This window comes from Amblyomma americanum, chromosome 2 (genome assembly GCF_052857255.1).
Source record: "Amblyomma americanum isolate KBUSLIRL-KWMA chromosome 2, ASM5285725v1, whole genome shotgun sequence".
In the NCBI taxonomy this organism is placed as follows: Eukaryota; Metazoa; Arthropoda; class Arachnida; order Ixodida; family Ixodidae; genus Amblyomma; species Amblyomma americanum.
In genome coordinates this window covers 186,768,680-186,783,071 of record NC_135498.1, presented here as the reverse complement: position 1 = coordinate 186,783,071, position 14,392 = coordinate 186,768,680, and the positions used below count along the sequence as shown (strand labels likewise).

The 14,392-nt window shown below is 48.7% G+C and overlaps 1 protein-coding gene across 1 annotated transcript in view; it reads right to left on the bottom strand.

Annotated features, from left to right (window-relative positions):
- LOC144119373 (neprilysin-1-like) overlaps positions 1–14,392 on the bottom strand; it is a 91,025-nt gene continuing 76,633 nt past the window's right edge. The window contains exons 21-23 of the mRNA XM_077652009.1: positions 3,207–3,272; positions 1,148–1,224; positions 1–122 (exon numbers count right to left, since the gene is read on the bottom strand). Of these exons, the coding sequence (XP_077508135.1) occupies positions 23–122; positions 1,148–1,224; positions 3,207–3,272 (243 nt within the window). The 3' untranslated portion in view covers positions 1–22. The remainder of the gene's footprint in view (positions 123–1,147; positions 1,225–3,206; positions 3,273–14,392) is intronic.

Below are 14,392 nucleotides of genomic sequence, written 5' to 3'. Positions count from 1 at the left end.
GAGAATGGACGGCTGGCGGTGGCTACCAGACGATGCACTTCTGGTCTGGGTTCATGATGCTGCCCGTCTTGCAGCCGAAGATGGCTGCGAACCGCTCAAAATTCATCAGCGGTATGATGGTCCTGCGAAAAAAAAAAGCCGGTGGGGAAGGGAGTGCGTGGGAGGGGTGCAAATACACGCAAACGTTACTGCACGCAGCTAAGAGGAAACTCACTCTGCGATCAGTTTCGAAGTATACTCTTTGTAGTACGAACGAATGTCCGTACGAAGAGCTTTTTCAACCTTGACTTTTCTTAACCGAAAGAAGAGGGTGTGGGCGGAAATATACCGTAAGCGCGGCGCGCACTGTCGCTAGCGTCCCGCAACAAGGCGACATGTTTTTGGGCATGGATGACAAAGAGAGCCAGCGAACAGTTTAAGGACCGGAATTTTTACGACTCAAAAGGCACCTTTAAGAAAATAAAGGCAATACATTTCCACTATTGTCTCCGGCGTGGCAAATCTGGCGGCTAAGTGGTTGACGTCGAAGGTGTCCATGGCCAAGGGAGTGCGTAATGAACGGAGGCTTGGTATGATTTTGATTGGATTCTCTTCAAATATCATATATTTAATATAAAGTTTGACAGTCATGTATACAGATTATGTGATCATATTTCTTTGTAAGAGCAAACAAAACAATAAGTCACACTAGCTCACTGCCACCAGAGCCAGTGTGGCGTGCTAGCGACTGTAATGCGCTGAGCTCTTCAATTATCTAGTTGTACTAAACTCCTTGAAAGACTCATGGCGCCAGTTTTGGGAGGTGAGCAGTTGCTTCCTGTGCACTGCGAACGGGACGTTGAACCACGTGTCGTGCTTTCCTTTTGGTTTACTTTGCCAACTGCCTACAAACTTTGCCAACAAAACTGAAAGGAATAGGGTGGTGACGGTGGCGTAGACGTATCTTTATCAACAGTGCAGTTAGCATACAAGAGCTGGCCGACGCGATTGAAGGTGCAAAAGCCCGCTGTGAAGTCAGTTGGCGGGTGCGTCAATCGATCGATGAGTACCAGTGCGGGTGATTAACAGGATTATCCCTGCACCGTGCTTCTGAGAGCGAACTGCGGGCCCTCGGACGACAATCCATCAGCCACGAATGGGGACTTACCGAAAGCGGTTTGGTATCTGGTCTCGGGGGCGCAGGTAGAAGTACATGGAGCGCTTCCTCGAGACCTCGCATCGTGACTGGCAACCCAGTGGAAAGGAGAAGAAATGTGAGAAAACAGGCGAGAAGTAAACAATGTAGTAGCGTACGCTAGCACACGAAAAATTTAGATGCTTTGTCAGGAACGGGAAGAGGCAGCGTTGGTGCCACTCCCTGTGGACCTCTGAACTGCGTCACCAAGGAGTGTATGAAGGGTGCTATAAACTGCTGAAAGAAATTTCCTAGTGGAGGGTTCCGGATTAATTACAACCGCCCAGGATTTTCTAGCGTGCGCTGACATCGCAGAGTCCTTGCCGAATGGCGGTGCCATGAGGCCCAGACATTCCATGTGCTGGTCGCTAAATCCTTTTCACACGTGACTCTATGTACTGCACAGGAAAACTAAGTGATTATTGAGTTTTGCAATATTTCGTGTCTAGATAATTCGGTACCTTTAGAAAAATGCAGATAATTGTTTGATGTTATTTAAAAATATTCTATAAATGAGTTAATATCGAGGATTACCCATCAGAAGCACACGAATCTGGCAATTTCGCGCTTACCGGGCTCATTTGTTACTATTTTGTGCTTGGAATGTGACGAGAGCGCGGGCAGATCAACTACCAGGTTTCTATAATTTATCCCTTATGTACATATGGAAAGAAAGCTGAGCAGCATAGGCAAATATGACTATAATGCCTTATTCAGGTTTTCTCGGTCATGGAGTTCTATTCAAAATCAACTTTCCGGTCTTCTTTAAGAAACCAACGACACGACGAAGTAAGATGGTACAAAAAGCCCATGAAAAACGTGCTAAGAAAGCATCATCCATGATTTCCTCACCAGGGCGTAGGCGATGAAGAAGACCTGCTCCATGGTCCAGGGCTCCATTCCGGGTATGGAGTACATGCCGTAGCGCTCCTCGTACTTAGTCATGTACACCCGGAACGCCTATGTGAGTTCGCAACAGCGCGCAATTAGACATATCTAAATTAGTCGACACACTTACACAGCAGAATGTGTAGAGGAAAAGCGACAATTTAAAATGCCTTGACCCTGGAGCTAGATTCCTCAAGCAATGTTCGAGGTGAAGGAAACTAAAGAACTGGAAAGCGCTGGTTCAATTCAGAATAATTTATTGGGAAGACCTGTGGTGTGGACCAACAAGTGATAGACGCTCAGATGGTCTGATGCGATAAACTGCGTAACCAAGATGCATTTTAGGGTGTTGTTTTTTCCTTTGGTGCTTTTCTAATTTGTCGCGTCCAGTTGCCTGAAAGTTGCGGCAATTAATTTCGCTTCAGTGCGGGGGTTGCTGCGTGTGGTTAAGCGAAGTGTCCGCTAGCAAGAAGGTTAGGTTGATGGCTGGTGCTAGTGTAGGGCATCTTCTTTTCGCTCTTCGTGTGTGAGTTCTATGGAGCTGCCAGTTCGTTCCGATGGTGTGTGAGCTTCTGCTATATGTAGGCGGAGGTAGCAGGGTTAGCGGTGGGCGGCGATTCTGGAGGCCAAAGTTGGGTGGGGTGTGGTGCATGGCATATGGTGAAGGTAGGGAGTTTGCGGCGGGGGGGGGGGGAGGGGTGTAGGTGGATTGAGTGTGGCGGTGGTAGGTAGTTGCGGCAAGCCAGATTATCGTTTCCGCAGTGACAGTACCACCGCATATGCAGTAAAAACTCGTTTGTAAACGGCTCATGCCACGTAAACGTTTCCTACTGAGCGACAGCCTAAAAAGCACTAAAATTGTGCGTCATTCAGACGGGTGACAAGTTAGATCAACACAAAAACGTTCGCAAGGAAGACACGCAGTAGAAGACACTGTGTGTTTTCCTGTACGTATTTTGTCATGAAGGTTTTTGCGTCAAATGGTTAATCGAGAAAATGAGGCACAGTGCACGCAAATTTACTTGCCGGTACCGACACAACGGCACGAAAGCACTTTTAAAACAAAAATAGTAGCGTTTCACTCGTCCACAATAGAGGCATTGGCCATCGAAGCATCCCGGCCGAATGAAGCCTGTGAGGTTACCTTGAAGGCGAGGCGCAGGCCCGCGTTGTCGGCGATGCTCATATCCAGGGTGCTGTTGACGCTCAGCTGCGGGTGTGGGAGGGAATAGAGAGCGTTCAGTTTAAACCAGAATGCTAAATACCATCATCTAACAGCTCACAAAACGTAATGCGACAAAGATAATTGGATCATGCGCAAAAGCGCCTCGCTAGTTGAAATGCCGCGCTACCAAAATAACATCCACAACATGTGCTTTCATACCGAGCAATTCTGGACAAAAACATTTCTGAGCGGGAAACCGCTTATGAGCGGAATTTTTTTCATATAGTGCAAGATTTCGCTCTAACAATCAATATACCCGCAGATCAACCGACGGAAGTTTTGCATTTTTTTTATAGTAACATTTTTGCAATCGTCAAAAGCGCTCTCCGTTGGCTTTCTTAGGCCGTATTAACTGTTTGTTGCGATCGACAGAAACTTTTAAACAAAGATTTTGCTGCGTATCAGAAGAATGCATCATTGCTCTCAGTATTTTCTGACAGTATCTTACAAGTACAGGTTTCAAAATTTTTGTCCGACAATGTTGGGCATGACGTAGTCGTATGCGTGATTGCGACGGGTATTTTCAAACTGAGACCGCTATTTCGCATGCGTTTGGGACAATGTGTAGAAACTCCCGCGAAGCCGATTCCTGAAATTAAGACTCAATGATAGCCGAGATTTTCAGTCCGAACGGCATGTAGCAGACCGAGAAGATTCCTGTCCCGATGTTCCGAGCGGGTGCAAACCAACGACGGTGGAAGTAGAGCGGTTTCGTGCCCTGTAGCTTCAATCGTGCTTCTCCGCTCCCTCCAGTGCTTTGTTCTACATGGTACATAGCACTTGCGACAGAGCGGCGTACGCATAACCGCTTAGCAATTTCAGGTGCGCTTGCAGTTGCTCCATGAAAGCCGTGGCGGCGTGCGCCGTCAGACTGATCCAGTCTGAAACGCTATGGGTGGTGACGAATATCACTGTCCTCCTCACTGACATCCATCATCCGTTTCATTTCATTTCATATATTAATACCCTCAGGGCCGCTTGGCATTACAGAGGGAAATGAGTAAATAGATAACACATTAAAAAAAGCAAGCAACGCAACAAAAAATAAAAATGCAAGATGTTAGACTCCCAATCATACAGTTTTAGCTAGTACATTGTTAAAACAATGATAGTCTTCAATGGCGGCGAAAAGTCCGGGAATGCGGTTCCAGTCCTGTAGTGTGTGTGGAATAAAACTATGGGAACAGGAATTAGTGCGGCAAGAAATAATACCAAATTTGTGAGAGTGGTCAACGCGGGCAGAACGATAGGACGGATTAGAGATTAGTTCATTGCGCAGGTGGGTGTTATGGAAGTATATTTCGTGAAAAAGGCAAAGGCGAGAATTATAGGGGTGAGAGGCAAGTGACGGCAGACTTAAGGTTTGTTTCATGGTAGAAAAACTGGTAGTCACACTGTAGTTATGAAGAATGAACCGACTAGAATTATTCTGAACATGTTAGAGTGAGTTTGTTAGCTTATCAGAGCTCGGGTCCCATACAAAAGAGGCATACTAAAGTTTAGTACGGACTAATGTTTTGTAAAGGAGGAATTTTAGAGATACGGGGGCAGAAGAATATATTCGTCGCAGATATCAGCACATTCGATTGGCTCAGATATATGGTTAACGAAGGGACCATGTTAGGTCTGTTAGGTCAATGACTAGGCGGAGCTTATGCGTAAAAGTTATTAGTTGTGTTTCGCATGACAATGTTTTCCGGAAGGCTTGTTGTGCATGGGAAAAGCGAATTTGAATCAAGAAAGTGGAAAATTTCGGAGTCAGGAATGCACTCCAAGATTTTGCATGGGATACTGGTAATTGATATCGGGCATAATTATATGGGGAAGCGGTACTACCGGATATATGATGTGGAACAACCTTTCCAACTCGCCTATCATCAGGACTTTCACCTGTATTAGTGCACTTAATGCTTTTAATGCCCTTAATGCGTTCTTAATGAAGAGCGTGGATGCGACAGCAGAGCCGTGCGTCCTTTCTAGATCTATTGCTTTACTTTGAGGAAAAGTTTCAGGGGCATAGCCATGTTTAGGTGGAGCAAGCGATTTTTTTTGGCGACGTTGCGGAAGCCCGGAACTACCACATGTCTTCAATCTGTTAAATAAGGCTGGGGGATCATCCATGCTCCAAGGTTTGCTAAAGTATATAAATATAAAGCCGAAAAACTATAAAAGAGTAAGCTGAGCAGCATATTGTAACGTGCTTCCACAGAACCTCGACGGAAGAAGCAGAAGATGAAGGACTGACCCGCGGAGAAAGAGGAAAAAAAAGAGAGAGCTGAAGGACGCTGCTAGGCTTCCTGCTTCCTTCCTGCTTCGACCGGTCCCCTCTTTGAATAAACCCCCGTGCGTGCAAAGCACGTAACAATATGTTTAAAGCACTGCCTGAGCAGAAATCGAACTGGCGGGGAATAAATTACAATTCTTCAAGGAGGTGTCAATGTGGGTAGAACAGAAGTGAAGAAAAGATGCTTATTTCAGTGCATAGCGGCAAGACGAGAGAACATTTTTGGATGACCAATGCAGACATCGAGGCTTGCGCCTCAGCCTTCAGGACAGGCGAATGTTGCTGGAATTTCATGTTGTGTAACGAAAAAAAAAACGCACAGAAGGAACAATCTGCTCGAGCCACACCCCCTGTTCACATGGCATTTTCGTTATAAATGAGAGAGAAATCGATAATGGCATTTACAAATGGATATAATTAAAATGACTTTTATACTTGAAACCGAGAAAACGAGGTGAAAATGGTAGCCAGTGCTCATGCACTCTTACCGACATAGGCGTGATTCTTGGCGTTTCATGGGGCGCAACCTGCATGCTACCTTTTTTGTTTTTGTGCGTTGTCGTATTTTATGAATACAACGACAAAATCATCGAATGTAAGCCGACCTAAGAGTCTCGTAACTCGTGTTTCAAACAAAAAAATATCGGCCTAGCTTCGAATAAATCAACCCAAACTAGAAGGATTAGAATACGCCACCTCACATGGAGGTGAAGCCCTTGGTCGAGGGCACAATCTGCCGTAGCTATCCAGATGGTTCGGGCGATCAGGTCACGCTGGCCGTGCAGGACCGTGCTGGAAAGGGCGGCTTCCCACTCGGACTGGGAGGGGAAAGGTTTGGGATGCGCTGAGGGAGGTTGGGGCATTCTCATGCGATGTGGCAGGCGGTTGCACGAGCGTCACAAGAAGGGCAATTCGCAGGGTAGCGCGTTGGGTAAAATGTGTCCCTAGGTAATTGATGGGGCAAAGTGTTAGTCTGGATTGGTGCCAGCTAGGAGGCCACCTCCTCTCGGCGGAGATATTTGTAAGGGGTGGGTATGATCTGCGGAGCAGTCGGTAATCTTGGAGCATGGGTGAATAGGTGGGTAATATGACCTCGACCTCCCCTGGGTTGAGACTGCCTTCCTGCGCAGTGTTGTAGGCATTACCGAAAAAAGTAACTAAATACGTTACTCGTTATGTTAAAAAAAGGAACGCGTTACCGCCCTACGTTACCTACAAAAAAAAGGTTATCGTTACTGTTACCGTTACGCGTTATCGTTACCGCTACCGAAAAAAGTACCGCACGTTACTTTGCCGTTACTTCATGACCATTAATTTTAAGTTTTCGTCACCTTAAGAGCTTACAATAACTGTTTTATAAAGCTCACATTTCACATATAAAATCTAGCCCAAACATCGATTTTACGCGATATCCTCATTTAACGAGAATACTTTGCACAAATGTGCAGGAGCTTAGAAATGTTATAGTGGCCTTAAGTTGCCTGCAGACTTACATGGGTTGGATTCTAACCGTGGCACATGATGAAGCCATCTTCTGAATGTGGAAATAAACACAAAATGACACTCCAACATTAATTCTAACTTCCCAAAAAAATATAGCTGAACTCTCAACAAATTTAGAGTAATTCTGAAAAATGTGATTTTCCAAAATGCTCGGCATGCTTCCACTCTGTAGAGAGTTGTGTGTGAGTGGTTTGGGAAGGGGAGGTAGGTGAATGAAAGTGGGTGAATGCGTGTTCGTGCGGTGTTTTGTGCTTTATGGCTATTCTGTCTTTTTTTAGTTGGGTGCGTTGTCAAGGGCAGCTGTTTTCTGGCATGCAAGCGAGACCCAACAAGGGTTGTCGGGAGCACCTGTACGTTGTGTTTATTTACATCACTTTAAATGTTCTGCGCTTTTTTCTAAAAAAGGGGGCGGAGTGGGTCATAACTGAAACAAAAAGCAACTAGTAACGTGACACCTCACGTTACCGAAAAATGTTAACGTAAGTACTTTACCCGTTAGAGTTCCGAATTGGTAACGAGTAACTAAGTAACCTAAAAAAGTAACGCGTTACCGGTAACGCCGTTACTTGTAACGCGTTACCGACAACACTCTTCCTGCGGCACTCAGAAGTAAGACCGCGGACTTTCGCATGGACGCACTCATTGGTAGGACAAGTCACACTTGCCCAGGTGTCCAGACAAGGCGCATTTTCGGGAGGTGGATGGTGCTGTCGAATGCTATGTGCGATAGTGGAGATATGTGCCTGTGCCTACATACTGTGTACTTCCGAGAGTTATCCAGAATATCCTTTTTCCCTCCTCCACGCAGGCTATTGAGCTAACTTTAGTGTGCGTTGCGAGGACTGAAATGCTAGGCGTGCAATTTACTGCCAGTCGGTCTTATATAGGTGACATGCGTGGGCACGAACTGGAAGGCTAGCTGGAGCTCTGACGCTGGTTTTGTTAAGTTGAGGTACGAACGCAACCAGTAGTTGGATCGAAATACAGGTGTGTGTTTTTGACTCAAGGCGACATCTGTTAACTGTGCTGAGGCAATTATAGCATCGTGCCGCAAGTGATTTTAAGCTTGAATATAACGGGTGGATTGTGATACCATGGCCGTGTCCTCCGGGCAGCCATGCTTCAGGTTGCGAGCTTAAGCTACAAAGGTGCCTTACGAGTGGAACGCGGCAAGGTGTTGCAGCGCTGCCCAAGAGTCCACAGAACGCCATTGCCAGCTCAGCGTTTTGATGGAGGCGAAACGCTAAGGCACCCGTGTGCTTTGCGATGTCAGTGCACGTTAAAGATCTGCAGGTGGTCGAAATTATTCCGGAGCCCTCCAATACGGCACATTTCTTCCTTTCTTGTTTCACTCCCTCCTTTATCCCTTTCCTTACGACGCGGTTCTTGTCTTCGCCGATATGTGGGAGAGATACTGAGCCATTTCCTTTCCCCAAAAACCAATTTCCAGTTCAGCGTAGCCGCCGCGGTGGCTTAGTGGTTATGGCGCTCGGCTGCTGGCCCGAAAGACGCGGGTACGATCCCGGCCGCGGCGATCGAATTTCGATGGAGGCGAAATTCTAGAGGTCCGTGTGTTATGCGACGTCAGTGCACGTTAAAGAACCCCAGGTGGTAGAAATTTTCGGAGCCCTTCACTACGGCGTCTCTCATAGCCTGAGCCGCTTTTGGACGTTAAATCCCGATAAACCATAAGCCAGTTCAGCGTGACGCCTTGTCCGCTAGATAAACCGCACGGAGTCACAAGGAGGCCTTCCCTTCTCCGCGCGAAGAGATCACGTATTGGGTACAGTGACGCTGCTTCCTAAATTGGCTGTTGTGCGTCTCCGTTAATAATAATAATAATATTGGTGTTTGGGAAAAGGAAATTGCGCAGTATCTGTCTCATATATCGTTGGACACGTGAACCGCGCTGTAAGGGAAGGGACAAAGGAGGAGTGAAAGAAAGGAAGAAAGACGGGCCGTAGTAGAGGGCTCCGCAATAATTTAGACCACCTGGGGATCTTTAACGTGCACTGACATCGCACAGCACAGTGGCACTTAAGCGTTTTGCCTCCATAAAAACGCAGCCGCTGTGGTCGGGATCGAACCCGGGAACTCCGGATCAGTAGCCGAGCGCCCTATCCAGTGAGCCACCGTGGCGGGTGCGTCTCCGTTGTGATTGTCATTTCAGAGGAAAGGAAAGGCGTAGTAACTGCCTCACAAATCGGTGCACTCTTTGACCACGACCTGAGGAAAGGGAGGAAGTTTGTAGTGAAAGAAAAATAATGAGGGGCTTAATTCCACTTATGTCTGCTTAAGAGCGCAATGCGAAAGCCTTTCCCTGGCCTCATTCTCCCTTCAGTTTTCATTTCTGTTTTACTTACAACTACTTATCCGGTGTTCCCGGGTTCGAACCCGACCGCGGAGGCTGCGTTTTAATGGAGGAAAAACGCTAAGGCGCCCGTGTGCGGTGCGATGTCAGTGCACGTTAAAGATACCCAGGTGGTCGAAATTATTCCGGAGCCCTCCACTACGGCACCTCCTCTTCCTTTCTTCTTTCTCTCCCTCCTTTATCCCTTCCCTTACGGCGCGGTTCGGGTGTCCAACGATATATGAGACAGATACTGCGCCATTTCCTTTCCCCAAAAACCAATTATTATTATTATTACAGCTCGTTCGGTCGAAAATCCGTTGGTGTCGTAGCAGTAGTTTGTTTTAGTCGTCACCGCGCATCGGAAATATTCCTTCCCTTACGGTGCGGTTCGGGTGTCCACCGAGGTATGCGAGACAGGCATTATTTTGCTTTCCTCAAAACCAATTTTCATTTCATTTACCTTCTCAGATGGCGCGGGTAGGGTGTCCACCGAGATAGTTGAGAAAGGTCTATTAATAATAATAATATTAATTGGATTTAGGGGAAAGCAAATGGCGCATTATCTGTCTCACATATCGTTGGACACCTGAACCACGCCGTAAGGGAAGGGATAAAGAAGAGAGTGAAAGAAGAAACGGAGAGAGAGGTGCCGTAGTGGAGAGCTCCGGAATAATTTCGACCACGTGGGGATCTTTAACGCGCACTGACATCGCACAGCACACGGGCGCCTTAGCGTTTTGCTTCCATAACACGAAGACACCGCGGTCGGGTTCGAAAGTGGGAACTCCGGATCAGTAGCAGAGCGCCCTAACCACTCTGCCACCGCGGCGGGGAAGGCGCTATTTGAAATTTGGTTTTTGAGGAAAGGAAAGAGCACGGTATCTATCACATCTCGGCGCACACCTGAACTGTGCCGTAAGGGAGGAGTAAAACAGGGAGTAAAAGAAGAAAGGAAGAAACAGGTGCCATAGTGGACGGCTCCGGAATAATTTCGACCGCCTGGGGATCTTTAACGTACTCTGACATCGCACAGCACATGAGCGCCTTACGGTTTCGCCTCCATCGAAATGTGGCCGCCGCTGCCGGGTTCGAACTCGGGAACTCGGATCAGTAGCCGAGCGCTGTAACCACTCAGCCACGCGGCAGGTGAATTTTCCTTTTCATAAGTTGCCCAACGGGCAAGGAATCCCGCCGAACGCGCCGATGGGGTTCCGTAGACCACTTGGCAACGCTGCGATACGGTGTCGCGTCCCGCTCTTAGAGACGAAGCTTAAGCGTCCTCTATTTTTTCTTTAATGTTTGTTTTGTCTTTGTTTTTCTTTATATTTATTTTCTGTTGTTTTTAATTCGAGATTAATTTCATTACATGTAGGTTCTTAAGAAGCGTTGCTAACTCAACTTCTATTAAAGGGAAAGCTTTACTGGCCGCGAACCTGCGATTTCGCCGTGGCGGTACTCCGAGGAGGCACATGACGTCACAACGCGCACCTCGCCGCGGATATTTCTCTCTCTCTTTCGCTCCCTAGTCACTATTGCGCATGCGCCACAAGTAGCACCGAGCCACAGGTGTTCTGCCGCTGCGCAGCGCCGCGCCTTTCCTCAAAATCCAACTATCAATTTTCAGCTTTATCTTCCCTCTTTATCTCCCTCTATCTCTTCCTTTACGGCGCGGTTCAGTTGTCCACCGAGATATTTGAGACGGTTACTGTGCCATTTTCTTTCCACAAAAACAAATAAAAAAATTGTAGGACAATTAAGCTTTGCCTTAAAGAGTGGAACGCGACAGCTTGTTGCAGCACTGCCAGTGAGCATACGGAACGCCATCGCCCGTTCGGCGCGACGACGCCTTTCCTGTTAGACAAATCACTCTGCTACGTACCGTGAAACGAACGCGCGGAGCGGCAAGTCACGTAGAAGCGCTGCCAGGCGCCTTGCCGAAACGCGCGGGACTCAAGTTGCAGTTGTAATTCGTCGGCACATCGTTCTCGACAAATCCGATGCCACGAACGCCAGCATAGCTTCCGCGCCGAACGAACGGGCAGCAAGCCGCAAGCTTCGTGTTGAACGCGCTTTGGATGTGCGCTGCGTTGTTCGCCGCTCACCGCGTGATTCCTGCGCGCCCGCACGACCCCACTGGGCCCGAACGAGACGAGCGGAAGGCGCTGCCGTCGCGCGCAATCATTTGAGGCAGTGGCGTACACTGCGAGGATGATGAGGAGGGATTTTATTTCTCGCTCACAGCCGGCGCCGACGACACCGTCTTTTTTTGCGACACGGGGCCATTAACGCTGTTGCGTTAAAATTTCTGATGGCCTAGCTCTGTTAGGCCAGGATATACGTAGCTAGAGCGCGGAGACCTGCATCGGAAGAGTGCATTCACTAGATGCGCCTTTATTCATGGTTAAAGCTTGAGCCGTCGAGGCGGAGTGGCAGCGTCTCCGCCTTAAACGCCAAAGGCCCTGGTTCGATTCCGATCCTCGGCACAGGTTTATTTGTTGCGAAAGCAACACTACACCAGCCAGCCAGCCAGCCAGCTCGGCTCGTCGCACTTCAGCCATATGCCGTGGCCGACGAACGACCTTGAGCCGCCGTTGCCCAGCAACACCGCAGCCGCGCTCCAAAAGATGGCGCCGCCGTCGGCGCCGCTGCCGTCGCCGCTCGCTCCAACAGACGGGCTCCGCTGGGGTAGAGGGAGAGGTCTCGCCTGGCGTGGGGTATATATATGTGCGCTTCGCCTCAGTTCATCGTACCGGTGGTGGTGCTGGTGGTTGTATCAGCACCATGATATCTGATACCTAATATCCGCAGCGGGTCCTTGGACCTAAATATTAAACTTATTTTTGGATAATGGATAATGGCAGAGTGCTTGGCTAGAAGCACTCTGGCACGGGTTGGCGCTGTATTGCACTGCCTCTGCCTCCGGGCAGTGCAATACACTCTTTACTCTCCGATCCTTTACCCACTCCTACTTTCTGCACGAGGCAGCGAGCGTGGCTCGGCTTGAGCCAGTAGGCAGGCCCGTGCACTTTCCCTTTCCTTCTTGCTTTTATAAGCAACATCAGTCAGTCAGTCAGTCAGTCAGTCAGTGAGTGATTGTATTGTAGTCATTATGGAGCGCGCGAAGGAGACGCAACAACGACAGAATGAAGCGAGGAAGAGACAACGCGCTCAAGAGATGCCAGAAGAACGCGGCGCACGACTCGAGAAGCGTCGTAACGAAGATGCGGCTAGAAGTCGTGCCACGTCCCGTAGTGACTCTTCAACTGCGGAAGAGACCGGTTTAAGTTCTCGAGAGGGTTTGAATGAGACGCTGTGTAGACGACATGCCGAGGAAACGAAGCTTTCGCAATTCAACTAGGGTTAAGCACAGCTGAGCCCTAGCCAATTTTTTTTTTGTTGCGAAAGCACTTAGCCGTATGCAGTGGCTAACGAACGACCTTGAGCCGCCTTATATATATATATATATATGCGCTTCGCCTGGAAAATGTCCGGACCCCGTAGAATATCTGCTACGGGTCCAATGGACTTATTTTTGGAAATGTGGCGGAGAGTTTGAAGGATGCTTCACACCCGCCACCGGTTGGCCCGGTATTGCACTACCTCTGGGATCAGCCTTGTCTTTAGCGCGTCTGTACTATCCTGTCTTTCTATCCCATCTTTCAATTCTCCTACTATCTGCACGTGGTAGCGATTGTGGCTCGGCTTGAGCCAGTGAGCAGGCCTGTGTACTTTCCTGTTCTTTCTTCCTAGCAACAACAGACAGACTGTGGATTCTAGTCTTTATGGAGAGCGCGAGAGGCAGCAACGATAGAACGATAGGTTAGGTTAGGTTAGGTTAGAACGCACCGCACGACTCGAGAAGCGCAGTAACGAAGATGCGGCTAGAAGAAGTCGTGCCACGCCCCTGAGTGACTCTTCAACTGCGGAAGAGACCGGTTTGAGCTCTCGAGAGTGCTTGAATGAGACGCTGTGTAGATGACGTGCCGAGGAAACGAAGCTTTCGCAATTCAGCTAGGGTTAACCAGAGCTAAACCACAACCAATTTTTTATTCAGTGAGTGTGCGGGGGGTTTCAGTGGCTTCCATAGATGCCTCCACCAAATACGTTGGTTGGCGGTTAAGCGCAGGCTTTGTTAAGGCGCGTTTATACTCCGGCGTAACGCGAGCCCGCTCGCTGCACGGCGACGTCACGTCGGCCAAAGCGAGACCCTCAATACTCCAACTGCGCTTGACCGCCGACGCGTTCGGCGGCTACGGCGCATTCTGACCGGACTGGCAGACACTTGGAGTGCGTCTCTATTTCGCGCCGAGTGCGCCAGCGGCCGCCGCCGGCCCGGCCAGACCGGTTCGGCTTTGCGGTGAGGCGCGAGTTGTGACGTCATGTGCCGCCTCAAGGGCGGTTCACATGCATGCGAACAGGGGCCCTATTCTCGACACGCATGGCCGCCGTTCGGCGCCATATTGTCTCTCTGATTGGCTCATAGGGCAATCACGTGCAAGTCACGAGTTTCAAATTTGTGGCGCGAAACCGTCAGGCTTCGAAATCGCTTTCTGCTGTGACGTCAAAATGACGTATCCTTGAAGACTGATTTTTAGCACAGTTATACCTGGTGCCAGGTTCGTAAATTTAAGTGTCTGTGGAGGGGAAACGAAGCTACAGCTGGCAGGAAAGAAACCACTTGGCTCGTTTTAATAATAATTAATAATTGGTTTTTGGGGAAAGGAAATGGCGCAGTATCTGTCTCATATATCGTTGGATACCTGAACCGCGCCGTAAGGGAAGGGATAAGAGAGGGAGTGAAAGAAGTAAGGAAGAATAGGTGCCGTAGTAGAGGGCTCCGGAATAATTTCGACCACCTGGGGATCTTTAACGTGCACTGACATCGCACAGCACACGGGCGCCTTAGCGTTTTTCCTCCATAAAAACGCAGCCGCCGCGGTCGGGTTCGAACCCGGGAACTCCGGA